At 48.9% G+C, this 16,528-nt stretch overlaps 1 protein-coding gene across 1 annotated transcript; it reads left to right on the top strand.

Annotated features, from left to right (window-relative positions):
* Positions 1 to 8,314: 8,314 nt before the first annotated feature.
* On the top strand, positions 8,315 to 15,852 carry LOC131086248 (lipase member K-like). The gene is made up of 9 exons (XM_058029179.1): positions 8,315 to 8,419; positions 9,648 to 9,765; positions 10,239 to 10,437; positions 10,663 to 10,772; positions 10,930 to 11,066; positions 11,493 to 11,630; positions 11,737 to 11,808; positions 12,814 to 12,882; positions 15,619 to 15,852. Exons 1-9 carry the CDS (start codon positions 8,315 to 8,317, stop codon positions 15,850 to 15,852), a joined length of 1,182 nt encoding a protein of 393 aa, XP_057885162.1.
* Positions 15,853 to 16,528: the final 676 nt, after the last annotated feature.

Below are 16,528 nucleotides of genomic sequence, written 5' to 3'. Positions count from 1 at the left end.
GCTACACACACACTCCAGTGTCACACACACCCGTGTCACACACACACCTGTGTCACACACACCTGTGTCACACACACCTATACACACACAGACGCCCCTGTGTCCCACACACCAGTGTCACACTGCCTTGTGTCACACACCCCTGTGTCACACACACACCTGTGTCACACACACACCTGTGTTACACACACCCGTGTCACACACACCTGTGTTACACACACCCCTGTGTCACACACACCCCTCTGTCACACACACCCGTGTCACACACACCCGTGTGTCACACACCCGTGTCACACACACACCTGTGTCACACACACCCGTGTTACACACACACCCGTGTCACACACCCCTGTGTCACACACACCCGTGTCACACACACACCCGTGTCACACAGACCCGTGTTACACACACACCTGTGTCACACACACACCTGTGTCACACACCCCTGTGTCGCACACACCCGTGTTATACACACACCTGTGTCACACATACACCTGTGTCACACACACCCGTGTTACACACACCTGTGTCACACACACAGCCGTGTCACACACACCTGTGTCACACACCCCTGTGTCGCACACACCCGTGTTATACACACACCTGTGTCACACACACACCTGTGTCACACACACCTGTGTCACACACCCCTGTGTCACACACACCTGTGTCACACACACAGCCGTGTCACACACCCCTGTGTCACACACACCCCTGTTACACACACCCCTGTGTCACACACACCTGTGTCACACACACCCCTCTGTCACACACCCGTGTGTCACACACACCCGTGTCACACACACCTGTGTCACACACCCCTGTGTCACACACACCCCTGTGTCACACACACCTGTGTTACACACACACCCCTGTGTCACACACACACCCGTGTCACACACACCTGTGTCACACACCCCTGTGTTACACACACACCCCTGTGTCACACACACCCGTGTCACACACCCCTGTGTCACACACACACCTGTGTCACACACACTTGTGTCACACACCCCTGTGTCACACACACCCGTGTTATACACACACCTGTGCCACACACACCCGTGTCACACACACACCCGTGTCACACACCCCAGTGTCACACACCCCTGTGTCACACACACCCCTGTGTCACACACACCCGTGTTATACACACACCTGTGCCACACACACCCGTGTCACACACACACCCGTGTCACACACCCCAGTGTCACACACCCCTGTGTCACACACACACCCGTGTCACACACACTCGTGTCACACACACACCTGTGTCACACACACCCGTGTTACACACACACCCGTGTCACACACACCCCTGTGTCACACACACCTATACACACACAGACGCCCCTGTGTCACACACCCCAGTGTCACACTGCCCTGTGTCACACACACACCTATGCCACACACCCCTGTGTCACACACACCTATGTCACACACCCCTGTGTCACACACACCCCTGTGTCACACACACCTATACACACACAGACGCCCCTGTGTCACACACCCCAGTGTCACACTGCCCTGTGTCACATACACCTGTGTTACACACACACCCGTGTCACACACACATCCGTGTCACACACACACCTGTGTCACATACACCTGTGTTACACACACACCCGTGTCACACACACACACACCCGTGTCACACACACACCCGTGTCACACACACACCCCTGTGTCACACACACACCTGTGTCACACACACCTGTGTTACACACACCCCTGTGTCACACACACCTATACACACACAGACGCCCCTGTGTCACACACCCCAGTGTCACACTGCCCTGTGTCACACACACACCTATGTCACACACACCCCTGTGTGTGACAATCCCTGCCCACCTGGAGGTGCCACCCCGAAGGAACTGGGGGGTGGTGGCACCTTCCAGAAGGTGCTGCTGGATCGCCCCCAACGCCTGGCTGTGAGGAAAGCGGGGCGCTGTGCCCGGAGCGAACAGGGCTGGGGGGTGGTGACACTGCGTGGTGACACCGCGTGGTGATACTGTGCGGTGACACTGCGTGGTGACACTGCCCCAGGAAAACATCCTCCCGTCCCCAGAGCCCCGAGAGTGGGCAGCAAACGGGGAGGATCCGGGCTGCTCCCCTTGCCCAGCTGCGGGGCTGGGAGGAGATGCTCCAGAAACCGTGTGACAGGATGGCTGTGGAATGGGGGACACCAGGAGGCGACACTTTTGGCACAGGTGTTATCAGCAGAGAGGCGTGAGGCGCCGCAGGGCTGGGGATGCTCCTCTCCAGAGGGAGCTCCGAGCCGACCTCAGGGCAGGCGCTGTGACACGAAACAACGCGACACAGCGCGCACGCTGCTCTTCTCAAGGTGCGAAAAATCACTTCTTTTTAAAATTTTAAAAATTTAATAGCAATAAAAGAGCTATAAAAATTAGTAATACAATTAGAGTAATAATAATTTGCATAATTTGAATTAGGACGATATGAGACAATAGAAACAGAGTTACGGACATCCGGGTACCTTTTTCTGGGCAAAATAAGCCTGTAAAAGGACCCACGTTAACAGAGGATTAACCCTTAAAAGCAACAGCCTGTTGCATATTCCTACACCTCATCCATGATGCATAAATTCCATTCAAACACAGGATTCTGTCTGGGCAGTGTCAGCTTCTGCCTCTGAATCCTGACAGCTCCTTCGAAGCAGGAAGAAGTTCGTCTCTCCTGATAATGGAGCAAAAAATTATTTTTCTCTGAAAGATTCAGGTGTCCTGTAGCTGCTATCTTGCTGCCAGTCCTTTCTTTATAAAAGCATCCTACACAGCATAATTTCTATTTTAACATTTTGTTACAACCTAAAACTATATTTACCACACTACTTAAGAGAATTAATACAGCATTGCTTTCTAACACAACACATATAATATTCATTTTAATATTTGCAAAAAGCCAATCATAAAATACACATTTTTCACAAAGGTAAAAGAGACTTTTTAATTTCTGACTCCAACATTTACAGATTTCTAAAAGTGACAGTGGATTGGAGGGTGAAAGTGGCATCTCTCCAATGACACTGGACGAACTGACAGTTTATTAAATTTTTCTGTTCCATAAAATAATGCAAAATAATAAGTTATTTACATGAAGTGTGTCAGAAAGTTTGTTACAAAAATGTAAAACATCGGGAGGCTTAGAAAATCTTAAAAAGTCAGAGTGACAGTGTTGTTAAATAGGCTTTTCCTGGAGAGAGGTGGGAGCCTCCCCTCCCCATGTGTTATGGGGCCTTCATGGAGGAGATGTGCTCAGTTTGGCACTTCTTTAAAGAAAAATAAATAAAATACTGTATAACTGAGCATCCAACCTGTGAGAGTTTACAGGTGTGGGTTCCCATTTGTGGGAGGTTTTCTCTTCTCCACAGTTACCTCCCAAAAAGAAGCCTCAGGATTTGTGTCCCCTCCTCAGCACCTCTTGCAGGGTTGGCACCTTGTCCTGTTCCCTCCCTCCAGTTTAGTTTCCATTTCTTCTCTACTAAATGTGAGACATTTATGTGTCACATGTCACTTCAATACAAGAACTTGTTCACTAACGCTTCCTTTTCTAAATGGTCTAAAATATCTCTGCTTGCAGGCCCAGGAAGGGCTGTTTTATTGGTTGAAATTTGGTTATGTCTTTCATCATTATGGGTTGTTTTCTTTAAAGAGGTTCTCTCACTGAAATCCACTTTATAACTGAAGCCTGACTTTTTGATGTGGAAGCTATAAAGGTGAAAGCAGGAGCAGATTTAGTAATTTAAAGATATTTTTAATTATACTTTTTTTTGTTTGCTAATTCTACATATTAATTAAATGTACATATCATTCAGAATGCTGTTTCTCCTCAGAGGACCCGTGGGGTTGCACTTCTGCCTGGCTGGGCAGGGGATTGCCACCACCATTTGTCACCACAGAGATTTCTCAAACCTCATCAATACCTGGCCCACTGGCCACAGGATGGTTCTGTGTGGGAGATGTGCTTGGGAATGGTTGGTGGCTCTGAGGGGTCACCTGGATTGTCACTGCCAGCTCAGCAGGGTCTCTCAGATGTGGAAGCAGGCAGGAAAGCAGTCACAGAGTCACAGAACCATGGAATATCCCGAGCTGGAAGGGACCCACAGGGCTCAGCGGTCCAGCTCCTGGTCACCCCAACAATCCCACCCTGCTGGAGCTCCGGCAGCCTCAGGGCTGTGCCCATTCCCTGGGGAGCCTGGGCAGTCCCAGCACCTCTAGGGGAAGAACCTTGCCCTGAAATCCAACCTAAACATCCCCTGGCCCAGCTCCAGCCTTTCCCTCGTCCCTGTCCCAGAGAGAAGAAGCTGCAGCCCTCGGTGAGGTCGGATCTCAGCGTGTTCTGCTTCAGCTGAACAAACCAAATGACCTCAGCCAGCCCCTGTGTGACCCTCCAAACCCTTCCCCATCATCTCCTTTAAATCCTTTCTAACACCTGTTAGACTCAGAACAGTATTAAGACATTATTACGCTAAAAAGAGGAACACCAAGAATTCAGACAGAATCCCTGGCAGTAATTTTGTAGAAAACTCCATGATTTAAACTTGAGCATGATGGGTAGTGCTGAAGTTTCCACTGCAATGGAAAAAGCTCCGTGCTCACCTGATGAGCAGGTGGGGACTGGCAGCAAGGAAAGCAGGGGTGGTGCAAGAGAGGGCTGCAGGAGCTGGGTGGCAGGTGGCCCTGGATGTGTGACACGTTCCTGCTCTCGGGCCAAACACCCACCTCAAGTATGTGCTGGTGGCAGGTGGCCCTGGATGAGGACACAGATTAGGAGCTGTGGCACAACAGCCTTACTGGAAAGGAGCTGGGCAGGGCGGCAGGCACCACCCTGGGCACGAGCCAGCAGTGTGCTCGCCCTGCAAGGATGGAGAACCCCAGCCTGGGCCACAGGAGAGGGCAAGGGCCACCAGGCTGGTGTCAGCCCTGCCAGGGGAGGTGACATCTGGATGCTGTGTCCAGTGTGGAATGCCTGGTGAGGGGGATGTGAGGATGGTGAGCTCCACAGAGGCTGAGGAGCTGTCGGTGACCTGCAGCAGGAGGTGGATGGAGCTGAGTTTGCTGGGTCTGGCCATGCAGGGATGTTTGAGGGGCTCTCCTTGATCCTTATATCTTGTGAAGGCTGAGCTAGAACAGAGGCCAGACAGTTAAAGAATAAAGTAGGGATTTATTAAAAGGATCTCCTCCATGGATCCACCTTGGGCAGCACAAGAGCCCAGCCAGGGCTGCACCCAAGGTGAACCAAAATGGGCACAAAATGGACACCAGGTCATGGGGTGTGTCACTTTGATCAGTTCTGCTCCATTTGCATATTGGAGTTAATTGTCCAATTATAATTTCACGTTATGCAGTCCCATCCTTCTTGTTTTTCTCTCTTCATTCCACTGTTGTTTGTGCTCTTGGGCCTGAGGTTTGGATCATTTGTCCTTGGTCCCCAGCTAGAGAAGGAATTGTTTTTTCTCCCTGCTCTGTGCACAGAGCTCACCATCCCTCAATGTGAAGCCTGGACTTACTCTCTAAAGCAGCACAGAATTTAAAAACTATACAAGCTAAACCTGAGGCATCAATCTCATCCAGTTTCTGCAGTGGTGGTGCTTCAGCAGGAGCTGCACATGACTCTCAAGAGGCTGGAGCATCTTATAAGAGCTGTGGCAATGTTCTCTCCAAGTGCTGCAGGACTGTTTTGGGTACAGCCTTCATCTTGCCCCTTCCAGTGCCTCCAGATGAGTGTGGCCAGAGCTGCTCTGCCCTTTCCCTGTAGTGCAAATTTCCAAGTTCTGTTTCCTCAGGAGGTGGAAGCCAGAGATGTCTTACTCAGCTTCAGTACCCCAAAACCAAAGTCATCCTTTGTGTTCACAGGGGTCTCAGGATGAGGGAAGAGATGAGGATCTGACTCCATGTTTCAGAAGGATTGATTTATTATTTTATGATATATATTACATTAAAACTATTCTAAAAGAAGAGAAGAAAGGATTTCATCAGAAGGCTGGCTAAGAATAGAATAGGAAGGAATGAAAGCAAAGGCTTGTGGCTCAGACTGTCTGAGCCAGCTTGGCTGTGATTGGTCATTAATTAGAAATAACCAACATGGGCCAATCACAGATGCACCTGTTGCATTCCACAGCAGCAGATAATCAATGTTTACATTTTGTTCCTGAGGCCTCTCAGCTTCTCAGGAGGAAAAATCCTAAGGAAAGGATTTTTCATAAAAGATGTCTGTGACAACCCTTCACCTCCAAACCTCTAAATGACAAACCCCTGCTCTAGTGTGTGTTTATAGAAGTGGGACAAACTGACAGACCTAGTTGGACACCTCTCGGGCCCGTTCCAGGCTGACAGACAGGAGACACCTTCCCCTACTGACCTTTCACCGCGATTCCCACAGCAAAACAATCTAGGAAAGAAGGGCAGGAGGCAGCCCCAGCCCTGGGCGAACTCTCCCTGTGGGCAGGACCGGGCACTCAGGTGCTCCTCATACCTTCCTGCAAGGGTGTGAGGAGCAGGGATGTTGTGGTGGGCTGGCACAGCTCCATCCCCAGCCCAAAGTGGGGCAGGTGGAGGGAACTGGGAGAGCAGAAGTGGAAAACTGGGTCGGGATAGACAAGGTATGGAGTGTTGCTATGGCAGCTGGGCAGGGGCCCATCCCTGAGCAAAGGGAGCTCCATCCCAGCCCGACTCAGAACAGATGTTTTCAGTCTGTTGCCTGGGATTTAATCTCCATCTCACATGTGGCACCTTTGTATAACAAGAAGCATCATCATTTCATTTCTACACCACAGCCACAGGAAATCAATAACCTAATTATGTCTCGTAACAAATAAATAAAACCACCACTGAAATGGGGTGCTGGAAACTTTCTTCAGCAACACCAATTAAGCCACTCAATGGAAATCACCTCCAAACTCTGCCTAAACAATATTTAACCGGCCTCCACAAACAAATTCTGGGGAATTGCACTTTCTAAACTGTGCTGTTACCTAATGATGAATATGCCCTGCATCCCAGGGTGTTTACACTTGCCACCCCACCCTGCAGCCAGTTCAAATAGGGCTGTCTCTGTGCCCCAGCCAGGGGACAGAACCCATCCTGTGGCACTGCCACATCTCCATCTCCTCCAGGCCGGGCATCTCTCCCTGCTCTGCCCATCCTCTCCAGGGGCTGACACATCCCTGTCACCTCCTGCAGGAGCTGTGCCACCTCTCAGCTGGGCTGGCTGCCTTCACTTCTGGACAGGTGAGTGTGGGGAAAGCATGGCTAGAGCCTGGACAGGGGAAAGGACAGTGGACAGGTCCCCTGGACAGGGAAAAGCATTCTAAACTTGCCTGTGAACAGCACTTACCACTCATGGCACTTCCAGCCCTCAGAACAGGGCACCTAAATCTCATTTGCTGGCTCAGTTCTAGAGGCTGCTCCAGCCCAATTTTTCTTGTGGTGTCCAATGTTGTGGTTGTTGGAGGGAGCAATGCTGGCCAGAGCTTTCAGTGCCTGTCTGTGATGCCTCCTGCCCATAACTGCGTGCAAAGCCTGCTCCTGTGGCAGCTGCACTCTCCAGCACATTGAATGAGGGGTTTTTTAAGCTGTGTTAAATCCAGTATCACTAAGGGATGTCTAGATCTGCTGGAAGATACATCTCTCCCCATTTTGCATATAGATTTGCACTCCAAAATGTCCTTCTCTGAATGAAATGTAACCAATTCTTGTCTTTTACACCGTGCTCAAGGAGAAGGGCAAGCAGTTACAGATTTTCTTCTCATTATTTTATTTCTTTTTAAGGAGGGAAGGAAGTGCTGAAATTTATTCATCCTCTCTGTCCCTCCTGGGGTTTGGAGTGTTAACAGGTGCTGCAGACAGCAGGGTGATGGGACAGAGCTGTCCCTTTGCTGGAAGGGAGACTGGAGCAGTGGCACTGCATGGTCGCTGACAGGACATACAACACCCGACATCCTCTGTGTATTGGAATGGCTCAATTTTATTGAGGTCTGAGCAACCTCAGGGGGCTGGAATGAGCCCAAACCATTCTGTGATTCTGTGATTTTAATCCTTTGCAGTTCCCAGTGGCGCGTACAGCACCACAAGGTTTGCTGCCTCACCTCTTACAGGAATTCCTGAAAGTCTGTCCCACCTCCCTGGAATTATCCCTGCTGAGATGTGCTCCCTGGGCCACCCCGTGTTCATTAATGCTTCTGATGGTCACCCAGGGCGCCAGGCTGAGGCTGGGTCCCACCTGGGGTGTTTCCCTGCCCTGCTCCCCCTGGCACTGAGTGTGTGGCTGTGTTGTTCCAGGCGCAGCGAGGATGTGGCTGGCTCTGGCTCTGCTCTCCGTGCTCCATGGGATGGCAGCCGGGGAATGCTTGTTGAATTCCCCATATCCCAAGAATCCAGAGGCAAGGATGAACATTGTGAGTATGATGGCGTTGGAGAGGAGGTGGGAAGTGTCCAGGAAACAGCCACCATTTAAAAAATTACAGTGAAATATCACATTCAGGGATTTCCTCGCAGGAGCCTTGAAAACGTTATTACTTATAGGAATAAATCATATATGACTCCATTTTCCTCATGGTGGGAAAAAGGCTATTCTTTATGGATATAATTCCTTTTATACAGTTTTACAGACCTTGTGTGGGACACCAATTGGTCAGGAGCTTTCTTGCCAATTATTGCTTTTATTGGTTATTAACAAATTGTTATTCTGTATTGACTGGTCACTCAAACTCTCAGTGTCTAAGTGCAGGGAAGTTTGTGAGTGATAGTTTTAATTTTTCTATCTAGCAGTGTAAAAACAGTTTTTACAGGTGGAATTTGTTTTTTACGTAAGAATAGCTTGTTTTGTTCATTAACTGCTCACACCAGGATTGCTTTCCCATGGGCACTTGCACAATGCTGGCTTTGACCAGGCCAGCCACTGATTCCAGGAGAGCAGGCTTGATTTCATGGAGCCTTTCTCTACGATTTTTCTACATTACTGCAACAATTATTTCTCGGGGCCTCTTGCTGGTCACAGTGACCCTGAGATGTGTTAGAAAGTCTCTTTTCCCAGCCTGGCACTTGAAGAAGGAATCAGAACTCTTCAGTTCTCGGTCCAAAGGTTGTTTATTGTTTCGTATCTATAAAATATTTCCTGCTGTCCAGCTGAGGTCTGCTCAGCAAGACAGTCAGAGACACTCTGCCTGCCCCTGGGGTGGTGTTATCTTTTTATACTAAAAACTACAGATACAAGGTTTACAATTACTTCCCAATACCTATCACCTATGTTAGACTCTGAGCTTCCACTCTAAACCAATCTAAAAGTGCCACCATCACAGCAGAAGATGGAGGCCAAGAAGAAGAAGGAGAAAGGCTGGACACACCCAGATCCCTCCATCTTGCCCCCCTGAACCTCCATTCTAAAAACCCCAAAATCTACTTTTTTACCCCATGATAAATTCACTGTCATTCTACTTAATTTGTGTGGCTTGCAGATCTTCATCTACGGTCGGTACCTTGCTCCATGGGTCATAATCAAAACCACACAGGCATTTTGGGCTCTGTTCCAGGGTCTCTGAGCCCCCTGGCAGGGGTCTTGGCTGCTCAGGACAGCCAGAGGGATGTCCTGGGTTCTGGCAATTATTGGCTTTCTTCTTGTTGCAGAGTGAAATGATCTCCTTCTGGGGGTACCCCAGCGAGGAGTATGACGTGGTGACAGAAGATGGCTACATCCTTCAGCTGAACAGAATTCCTCATGGCAAAGGGAATTCTGGGTGCCAAGGTAAAACTGATGCCACACAGGACACACACACACACCTTGAGCACTCACTGGGATAGCAGGGCTTGTGCAAGAGGGTTTTCCCAAATGTGCTCCTGCTGCCGTTTGATGGATGAACAGACTGGTTTGGTTCTCCCGGGGGATCCTCTTGTCCTGTGGGGGGTTAGATCCTATTTAGATCACTCTATCTAAATGAAAATTGCATTTTTCCTGTCACATCCCCAGGCTCCTCCACGTTTGCCCACAGAGCTGCCTGGGCAGCCCAAGTTCTGCCAACACCAAGTTCTGCCAACACCCCCAGAGATTCTGGGGATAAAGTCCAAGATAATGGTGAATTTTAAAATGAAATCTAGAGGAACACCAACACAAACCTCCACGGATTTTGGCTGCCATGGGGATAACACCTTATAAACTGTTTCAAAAGGTGACAAACATCATTAAAAATGAGGAGAGTCATGATGCTGCCTGTCTTGCAGGTGTGAGGCCCGTGGCACTCCTGCAGCATGGTCTCCTTGCAGAAGGCAGCATCTGGCTCGCCAACTTGGCCAACAACAGCCTGGGCTTCATCCTGGCAGATGCTGGCTACGATGTCTGGATAGGAAACAGCAGAGGGAACACCTGGTCCAGGAGGCACCAGGTGCTGACCACCACACAGGATGAGTTCTGGGCTTTCAGGTAAATGGGGGGGGTTTAGGGTCTCATAAACAGCTGAATTCTGTCAGGGTCACGCTGCTCCAGCTGGGGGGATGAGTGAACCAGGCTGGAGTGAAGCTCATCCAATTATTCTGAGTGAAAACTCAGTAGGATGAAGAGTTTTGTGGGGCGGCCCTGTCCTCCTGCTGGTTTTGTGGTTTGCTGATGCTGCCCCTCTCAGCAGGACATCTCCTCTTCTTTCTGCAGCTTTGATGAGATGGCTAAATATGATCTCCCAGCCATGATCAGCTTCATTGAGCAGAAAACAGGACAGAAACAACTCTATTACATTGGCCATTCCCAAGGCACCACCATAGGTGAGTGTGTCCTGCTGATGGCAGCACGAGAAGTCAACATCCCCTCTCAGATTAGTAAAATTACTCACTGAAATTAAACTATGTGCATGACTGCCTTGAAAGACTAAAAAAGTCTAAACCTTTTTTTTTTTCTACTTTTTTTTCCCCCCCCCACCAGGTTTTATAGCTTTTTCCACTATGCCTGAGCTGGCTCAGAAAATCAAGGTGTTCATTGCTCTTTCGCCTGTGACCACGGTGATATTTTCTCAGAGCCCATTTAGAAAACTCTCAGTCTTTTCTGACTCTGGGCTTAAGGTTGGTCTGCACTATGTTCTGCACAGCCAAAATGGTTTTTTTATGGGGATTGTGAGATTATCTATGGAGTATTTCAAGTCATTTAGAGAGAGGGGAGCTCTGCACTCTGTTTTATTATGAAGGAAAACACATCTCACTGCAGAACCTTTCAGTGCTGTCCTGAATTCACTCCCTAAAATGAATTATTCTGGTGAATAAAACTGATGCAGAGGCTGTGAATTGAGCCCTAGCATTTAACACAAGAGCATTAATGGATGTAGGAGATCATGCCCATAAGAAACAAGGAGCTGAATCATTTAATGGGGTGCAAGGGAGGCTTCACTATGGGCAACCTTAATGGGAGGATAAAATAGAAGTTGTAAAGTAGTGCTTTGGGGAAAAGCATGACCAGACTTCCTATTTGATAGCAGATTTGGGATTTTACAGGAGCTCTTTGGCACGAGGGAGTTCCTGCCCCACACTGCCCTGGGGGAGGTGGTCCTCTCCAGGTTCTGCTCCTGCTCCAAGGTCTGCAAGCACATCCTGGCTTCAATTTTCGGGTTCAACTGGAAGAACACAAACATGGTACGTGGGAATGGACCTGCAGAGGGTCCTTCTGAGGGCCAAAGCCTTGGCCATGCCCTGTTCTGCAGGGCCAGGTGAAATGTGGGATGTGCTGGTGTCCTTGCAGAGCCGGTTCGATGTGTACATGGGGCACAACCCGGCGGGCTCCTCCGTGCAGAACATCATCCACTGGCTGCAGGTAAACCTCCCCAGCCGCCCTCCATGCCCCACAGAGTGTCCCTGGTCCCTTGTGGGCAGCCTGCTGTGCTGCTGGCTGCAAGACACACCTCGGCCAGGTCTTTGGTGGGTTTTGTTTCCACCCCTCCATAAAACACTCGGCGGGTTTTGGAGCCAGAGTGGTGGATCTGTCATGGAGCTGAGGGCCCTGCAGCCACAGCAGGCACATCCCAGGGCTCTTGTTTCAAACCAGCCCCAGCCCTGCAGCCCAAGTGCCATTAGTGGTCACACTGGACCAGACTGCCACCATTAGTGGCATCTGGACAGCAGCCAATTAAGCTCATTACTGATAAAGCTGATTATTTCTCCTTCTTCCCTTTGTGAGCATGAGAACAGTCACCACCAGAGCCCTTTGACACGGCAGTTGTGCTCTGCTGCACTCCTTTTCTCTTCCCCAAGCTAAAAATTTGCACATTTTTGGTAGATTGTCTGTTTGCTTTCTCTGAGGTGTGTGCCACGGGCTGTGCTCAGGGCACAGCTCCTTCCCTGTGTGGGATTCCTGCTCAAGGACCCCAAAAGGACTTTGGGGGGTTTGCAGCAAGAGCACACATCCCATTTTCTGAAGTGCTGCTGCCCAGTGGAGGGATGAGGCCACCTTGACCTTGTATTGCTGTTGGTCCTGTTCCGATTAGACAAGAGATGCTCAGAGGCTCCTTCCATCTCTGACCGTGCCATTTCAGGCCCACTCTCCAGCCCACAAGGAATACTTAGAGTTCTAAACCCATTTTCCAGACCATTTTCATTTCTTCCCATCCTGGTGTTATCCACAAGCATTAGAAACATAATCTCTGCCCATTTGTCCAAATTCATGACAATAATTACTTGTGCTGGGCCTAGGGCCAGGCCTGTGAGTCACTGCCAGTTCAGTGATGAAAGCTAACTTTTGCGGGTAGACTTTTGAGGGTTGAGTGCACCCCCAGAGAGCTGTGACTTCACTCAGAGCACTGCACGTCTGAATTTGCTGCAGGGAGTCCACGGTGGGGCACTGAGAGCTTTTGATGGGGGGCACATGTACAACAGCCTTCACTACAGACAGGTGAGGTGCTTCCTGTGGCCTTCCCTTTCCTTGTTCTCTTCCCATCCATGCCTGCTGTGTCTCCCCTTAATGTATTCCTCCCTTCACAAACTGGAAGTCAGGATCTCTGCTTGGAACAACAGCATTTTCCATTCTCAACTCGATTTTGCAAATATATTTTAGATGGAATAAAACACTTTAAATTAGACTTTCCACTTTCCATAGGATAAGGGGAAATGGTCGCAAGTTATACTGGGCTGAATATTAGGAAAAATTTCTTCTCTGAAATAGTGGTTAAGCCTTGGAACAGGAAAAAAAAAAAGAAAAAGAAAAAGAAAGAACTTTTTTTATTCCTTAAACAAAATGCATCATTCAGAAAGCAGTATGCTTCTTAACTGGATTAATTACACTGCAGGTAACGAGAGATGCTGCTGGCAAATCACCTCATGGCAAATCCTCAGGGTGTGGAGCTGACACAAACCCTCCAGAAATGTTTTAATTTCAAAAAACTTGCTTCCAAACACCTCCCTGGTGTCACTGAAGGAAGTGCTGGGGAAGTGTCACCACAAAGAACTTTGGGAGGGACCTGTGGAGGTCAGGATGATCCAACAGCACTAAACCAGGGCAGCCAAAGTTCTGCCTTCTTATCCAAACCATCTGTAGAATCAGAACTAGAATTTCTAGCCCAGCAGAACCAATTCTCTAATTAATTTTAATTAAATTGCCTCACTAAATCATAGCATGTAAGGTTATGCTGCATCTCTACTGTAGTTCCTCTCCTTTCTAGAAGAAAGGAGCTCCAGTTTTCATTCCCCCCTCTTCCCAAAAAGTAGCAACAGTGCACAGTTTGTTGCACTCCAGGAACATCTCCTCTTCGGGAAGTCCCTCTTCACTCTCCTCTTGTGAAGCCCCTTTTCCCTCTCCTCTTTATGAAGCCCTTTTTCCATCTCCACTTTGTGAAGCCCCTTTTCCATCTATCTTCTCCTTGTGAAGCCACTTTTCCATCTAACAGCTTTTTTGAAGCCGCTTTTCCCTCTCCTCCTTGTCAAGCCCTTTTCCATCTGGTCCTTTTGAAGCCCCTTCTCCATCTCCTCTTTTTTAAGCCCTTTTACCCTCTGCTCCTTGTGAAGCCCCTTTTCCATCCATCTCCTCTTATGAAGCCCCTTTTTCATCTCCTCTTATGAAGCCCCTTCTCCATCTTCTCCTTGTGAAGCCCCTTTTCCCTCTCCACTTTGTGAATCCCCTTTTCCCTCTCCTCCTTTTGCAGCCCCTTTTCCCTCTCCATTTTGTGAAGCCCTTTTCCATCTCCTCCTTATGACACTGCTTTTCCATCTCCTCCTTGTGAAGCCCCTTTTCCCTCTCCACTTTGTGAAGCCCCTTTTTCTTCTCCTCCTTCTGAAGCCCCTTCTCCATCTTCCCCTTGTGAAGCCATTTGTCCATCTTCCACCTATCTTCTCCTTGTCAAGCCACTTTTCCATCCATCCCCTCCTTCTGAAGCCCCTTTTCCATCTCCACTTTGTGAAGCCCCTCTTCCATCTCCTCCTTGTGAAGCCCCTTTTCCCTCTCCATTTCATGAAGCCCTTTTTCCATCTGTCCTTTGTGCAGCCCCTTTTCCATCTTCTGTTTGTGAAGCCCCTTTTCCATCCCCTCCTTGGGAAGCCACATTTCCCTCTCCTCTTTATGAAGCCCCTTTTCCCTCTCCACATTGTCAAGCCCCTTTTCCACCTCCACTTTGTGAAGCCCCTTTTCCATCTCCTGTTTATCAAGCCCCTTTTCCACCTCCACTTTGTGAAGCCACTTTTCCACTTATCTTCTTGTTGTCAAGTCCCTTTTCCATCTATCTTCTCCTTGTGAAGCCCATTTTCCATCTGTCTTCTCCTTGTGAAGCCCCTTTTCCATCTGTCTCCTCCTTTTGAAGCCCCTTTTCCATCTCCTCATTGTGAAGCCATTTTTCCATCTATCTCCTCTTTGTGAAGCCCCTTTTCCCTCTCCATTTTCTGAAGCCCCTTTTCCATATCCTACATGTTAAGCCACATTTCCATCTCCCTCTTGTGAATCCACTCTTCCCTCTGCACTTTGTGAAGCCCCTTTTCCCTCTCCACTTTGTGAAGCCGATTTTCCCTCTCCTCCTTGTGAAGCCCCTTTTCCATCTGCTCCTTTTGAAGCCCCCTTTCCATCTCCTCATTGTGAATCCCCTTCTCCATCTCCTCCTTGTCAAATCCCTTTTCCTCTGCTCTTTGTGAAATCCCTTTTCCCTCTCCATTTTGTGAAGCCCCTTTTGCATCTCTTCCTTGTGAAGCTCCTTTTCCATCTCCACATTGTGAAGCCCCTTTTCCCACTCCTCCTTGTCAAACCACTTTTTCATCTGCTCCTTTTGAAGCCCCTTCACCATCTCCTCCTTCTGAAGCCCCTTTTCCATCTGCTCCTTGTGAAGCCACTTTTCCATCTCCTCTTTTTGAATCCACTGTTCCCTCTGCTCTTTTTGAAGCCCCTTTTCCCTCCCCTCCTTCTGCAGCCCCTTTTCCCTCTCCATTTTGTGAAGCCCCTTTTCTACCTCCTCCTTATGACACTGCTTTTCCATCTCCTCCTCGTGAAGCCACTTTTCCATCTATCTCCTCTTTGTGAAGCCCGTTTTCCAACTCCTCCTTGTGAAGCTCCCTTTTCCATCTTCTCCTTGTGACACCGCTTTTCCCTTTGCTCCTTGTGAAGCCCCTTTTCCATCTCCTCTTTGCGAATCCCTTTTCCCTGTGCTCCCAGACCGGGGCCCCGTTCTACGACGTGCAGGACATGGAGGTGCCCACGGCCATCTGGAACGCGGGCCGGGACTGCCTGGCCGACCCGCGGGACACGGCGCTGCTGCTGCCCCAGGTCAGGAACCTGGTGCACCACAAGCTCATCCCCCACTGGAACCACATGGACTTCGTGCTGGGCCTCGACGCCAACGAGGTTCTGTACCGCGAAATCCTGGACATCATGAAGAAGCACCCCTAAAGATGCTGGTTCTGCCTGATACATTTTTTATTTTTAGTGTTGCCTCTGCAGGATTTTGAAATTTCTTTTCAATCTTTCGAATTTTTTTGAATCTTTTTGAATCTTTTGAAAGTTTTTTTTTTTTTTTAATCTCTGTTTGGACCACCTGAATATAGTTGATTAAAATGTTCAGCTTTTAACTGGAGTAGTGACAGGGTGGGGAGAGGAGCCTTCATGCCATTCCTGGCTGGCACTGCATTGCCTTTTCTTATTTTCCTTCTTTTCCCTTCTTCTTTTCCCTTCTTTTTTCCCCTTCTTTCCCCCATTTTTCCCCTTTTTTCCTTTTTTTTTCCTTTTTTTCCTTTTTTTGTTTGGTTTGGTTTCGGAGGAGTTTTTTTTTTTGGTTTTGTTTGGTTTTGTTTTGAGTTTTTTGGTTTTTGGGGGTTTTTTTGTGCCTTCATCAGTGACACAAAGCTCATTGTGGCTGTCTCAGGTCTGCCACTCTTATGCCTAAAACCATCAAGGTGGAGCAGAAAGACACCCAACAGATCTGTGGTGAAAAACACCAGAATTAGGACCCCAGATTGTTTTGGGTGGGAAGTGGCCTCAAAGCCCACCCACCTTCCACCACCCCAGGCTGCTCCCAGCCCCAAAGTCCAGCCTGGCCTTGGGCACTGCCAGGGATCCAGGGGCAGCC

The sequence above is a fragment of the Melospiza georgiana genome, chromosome 8 (assembly GCF_028018845.1).
Source record: "Melospiza georgiana isolate bMelGeo1 chromosome 8, bMelGeo1.pri, whole genome shotgun sequence".
NCBI lineage: Eukaryota > Metazoa > Chordata > Aves > Passeriformes > Passerellidae > Melospiza > Melospiza georgiana.
The sequence above is the reverse complement of the archived record's forward strand: the minus strand, read 5'-3'. Positions and strand labels throughout refer to the sequence as shown.

Coding starts and splice junctions, on each gene's coding strand:
- LOC131086248 (XM_058029179.1), top strand. CDS start 8,315: ATGTGGCTGGCTCTGGCTCTGCTCTCCGTGCTCCATGGGATGGCAGCC. Junction 10,438..10,662: donor GATGAGTTCTGGGCTTTCAG/GTAAATGGGGGG, acceptor TTCTTTCTGCAG/CTTTGATGAGATGGCTAAAT. Junction 11,631..11,736: donor ACTGGAAGAACACAAACATG/GTACGTGGGAAT, acceptor GTGTCCTTGCAG/AGCCGGTTCGATGTGTACAT.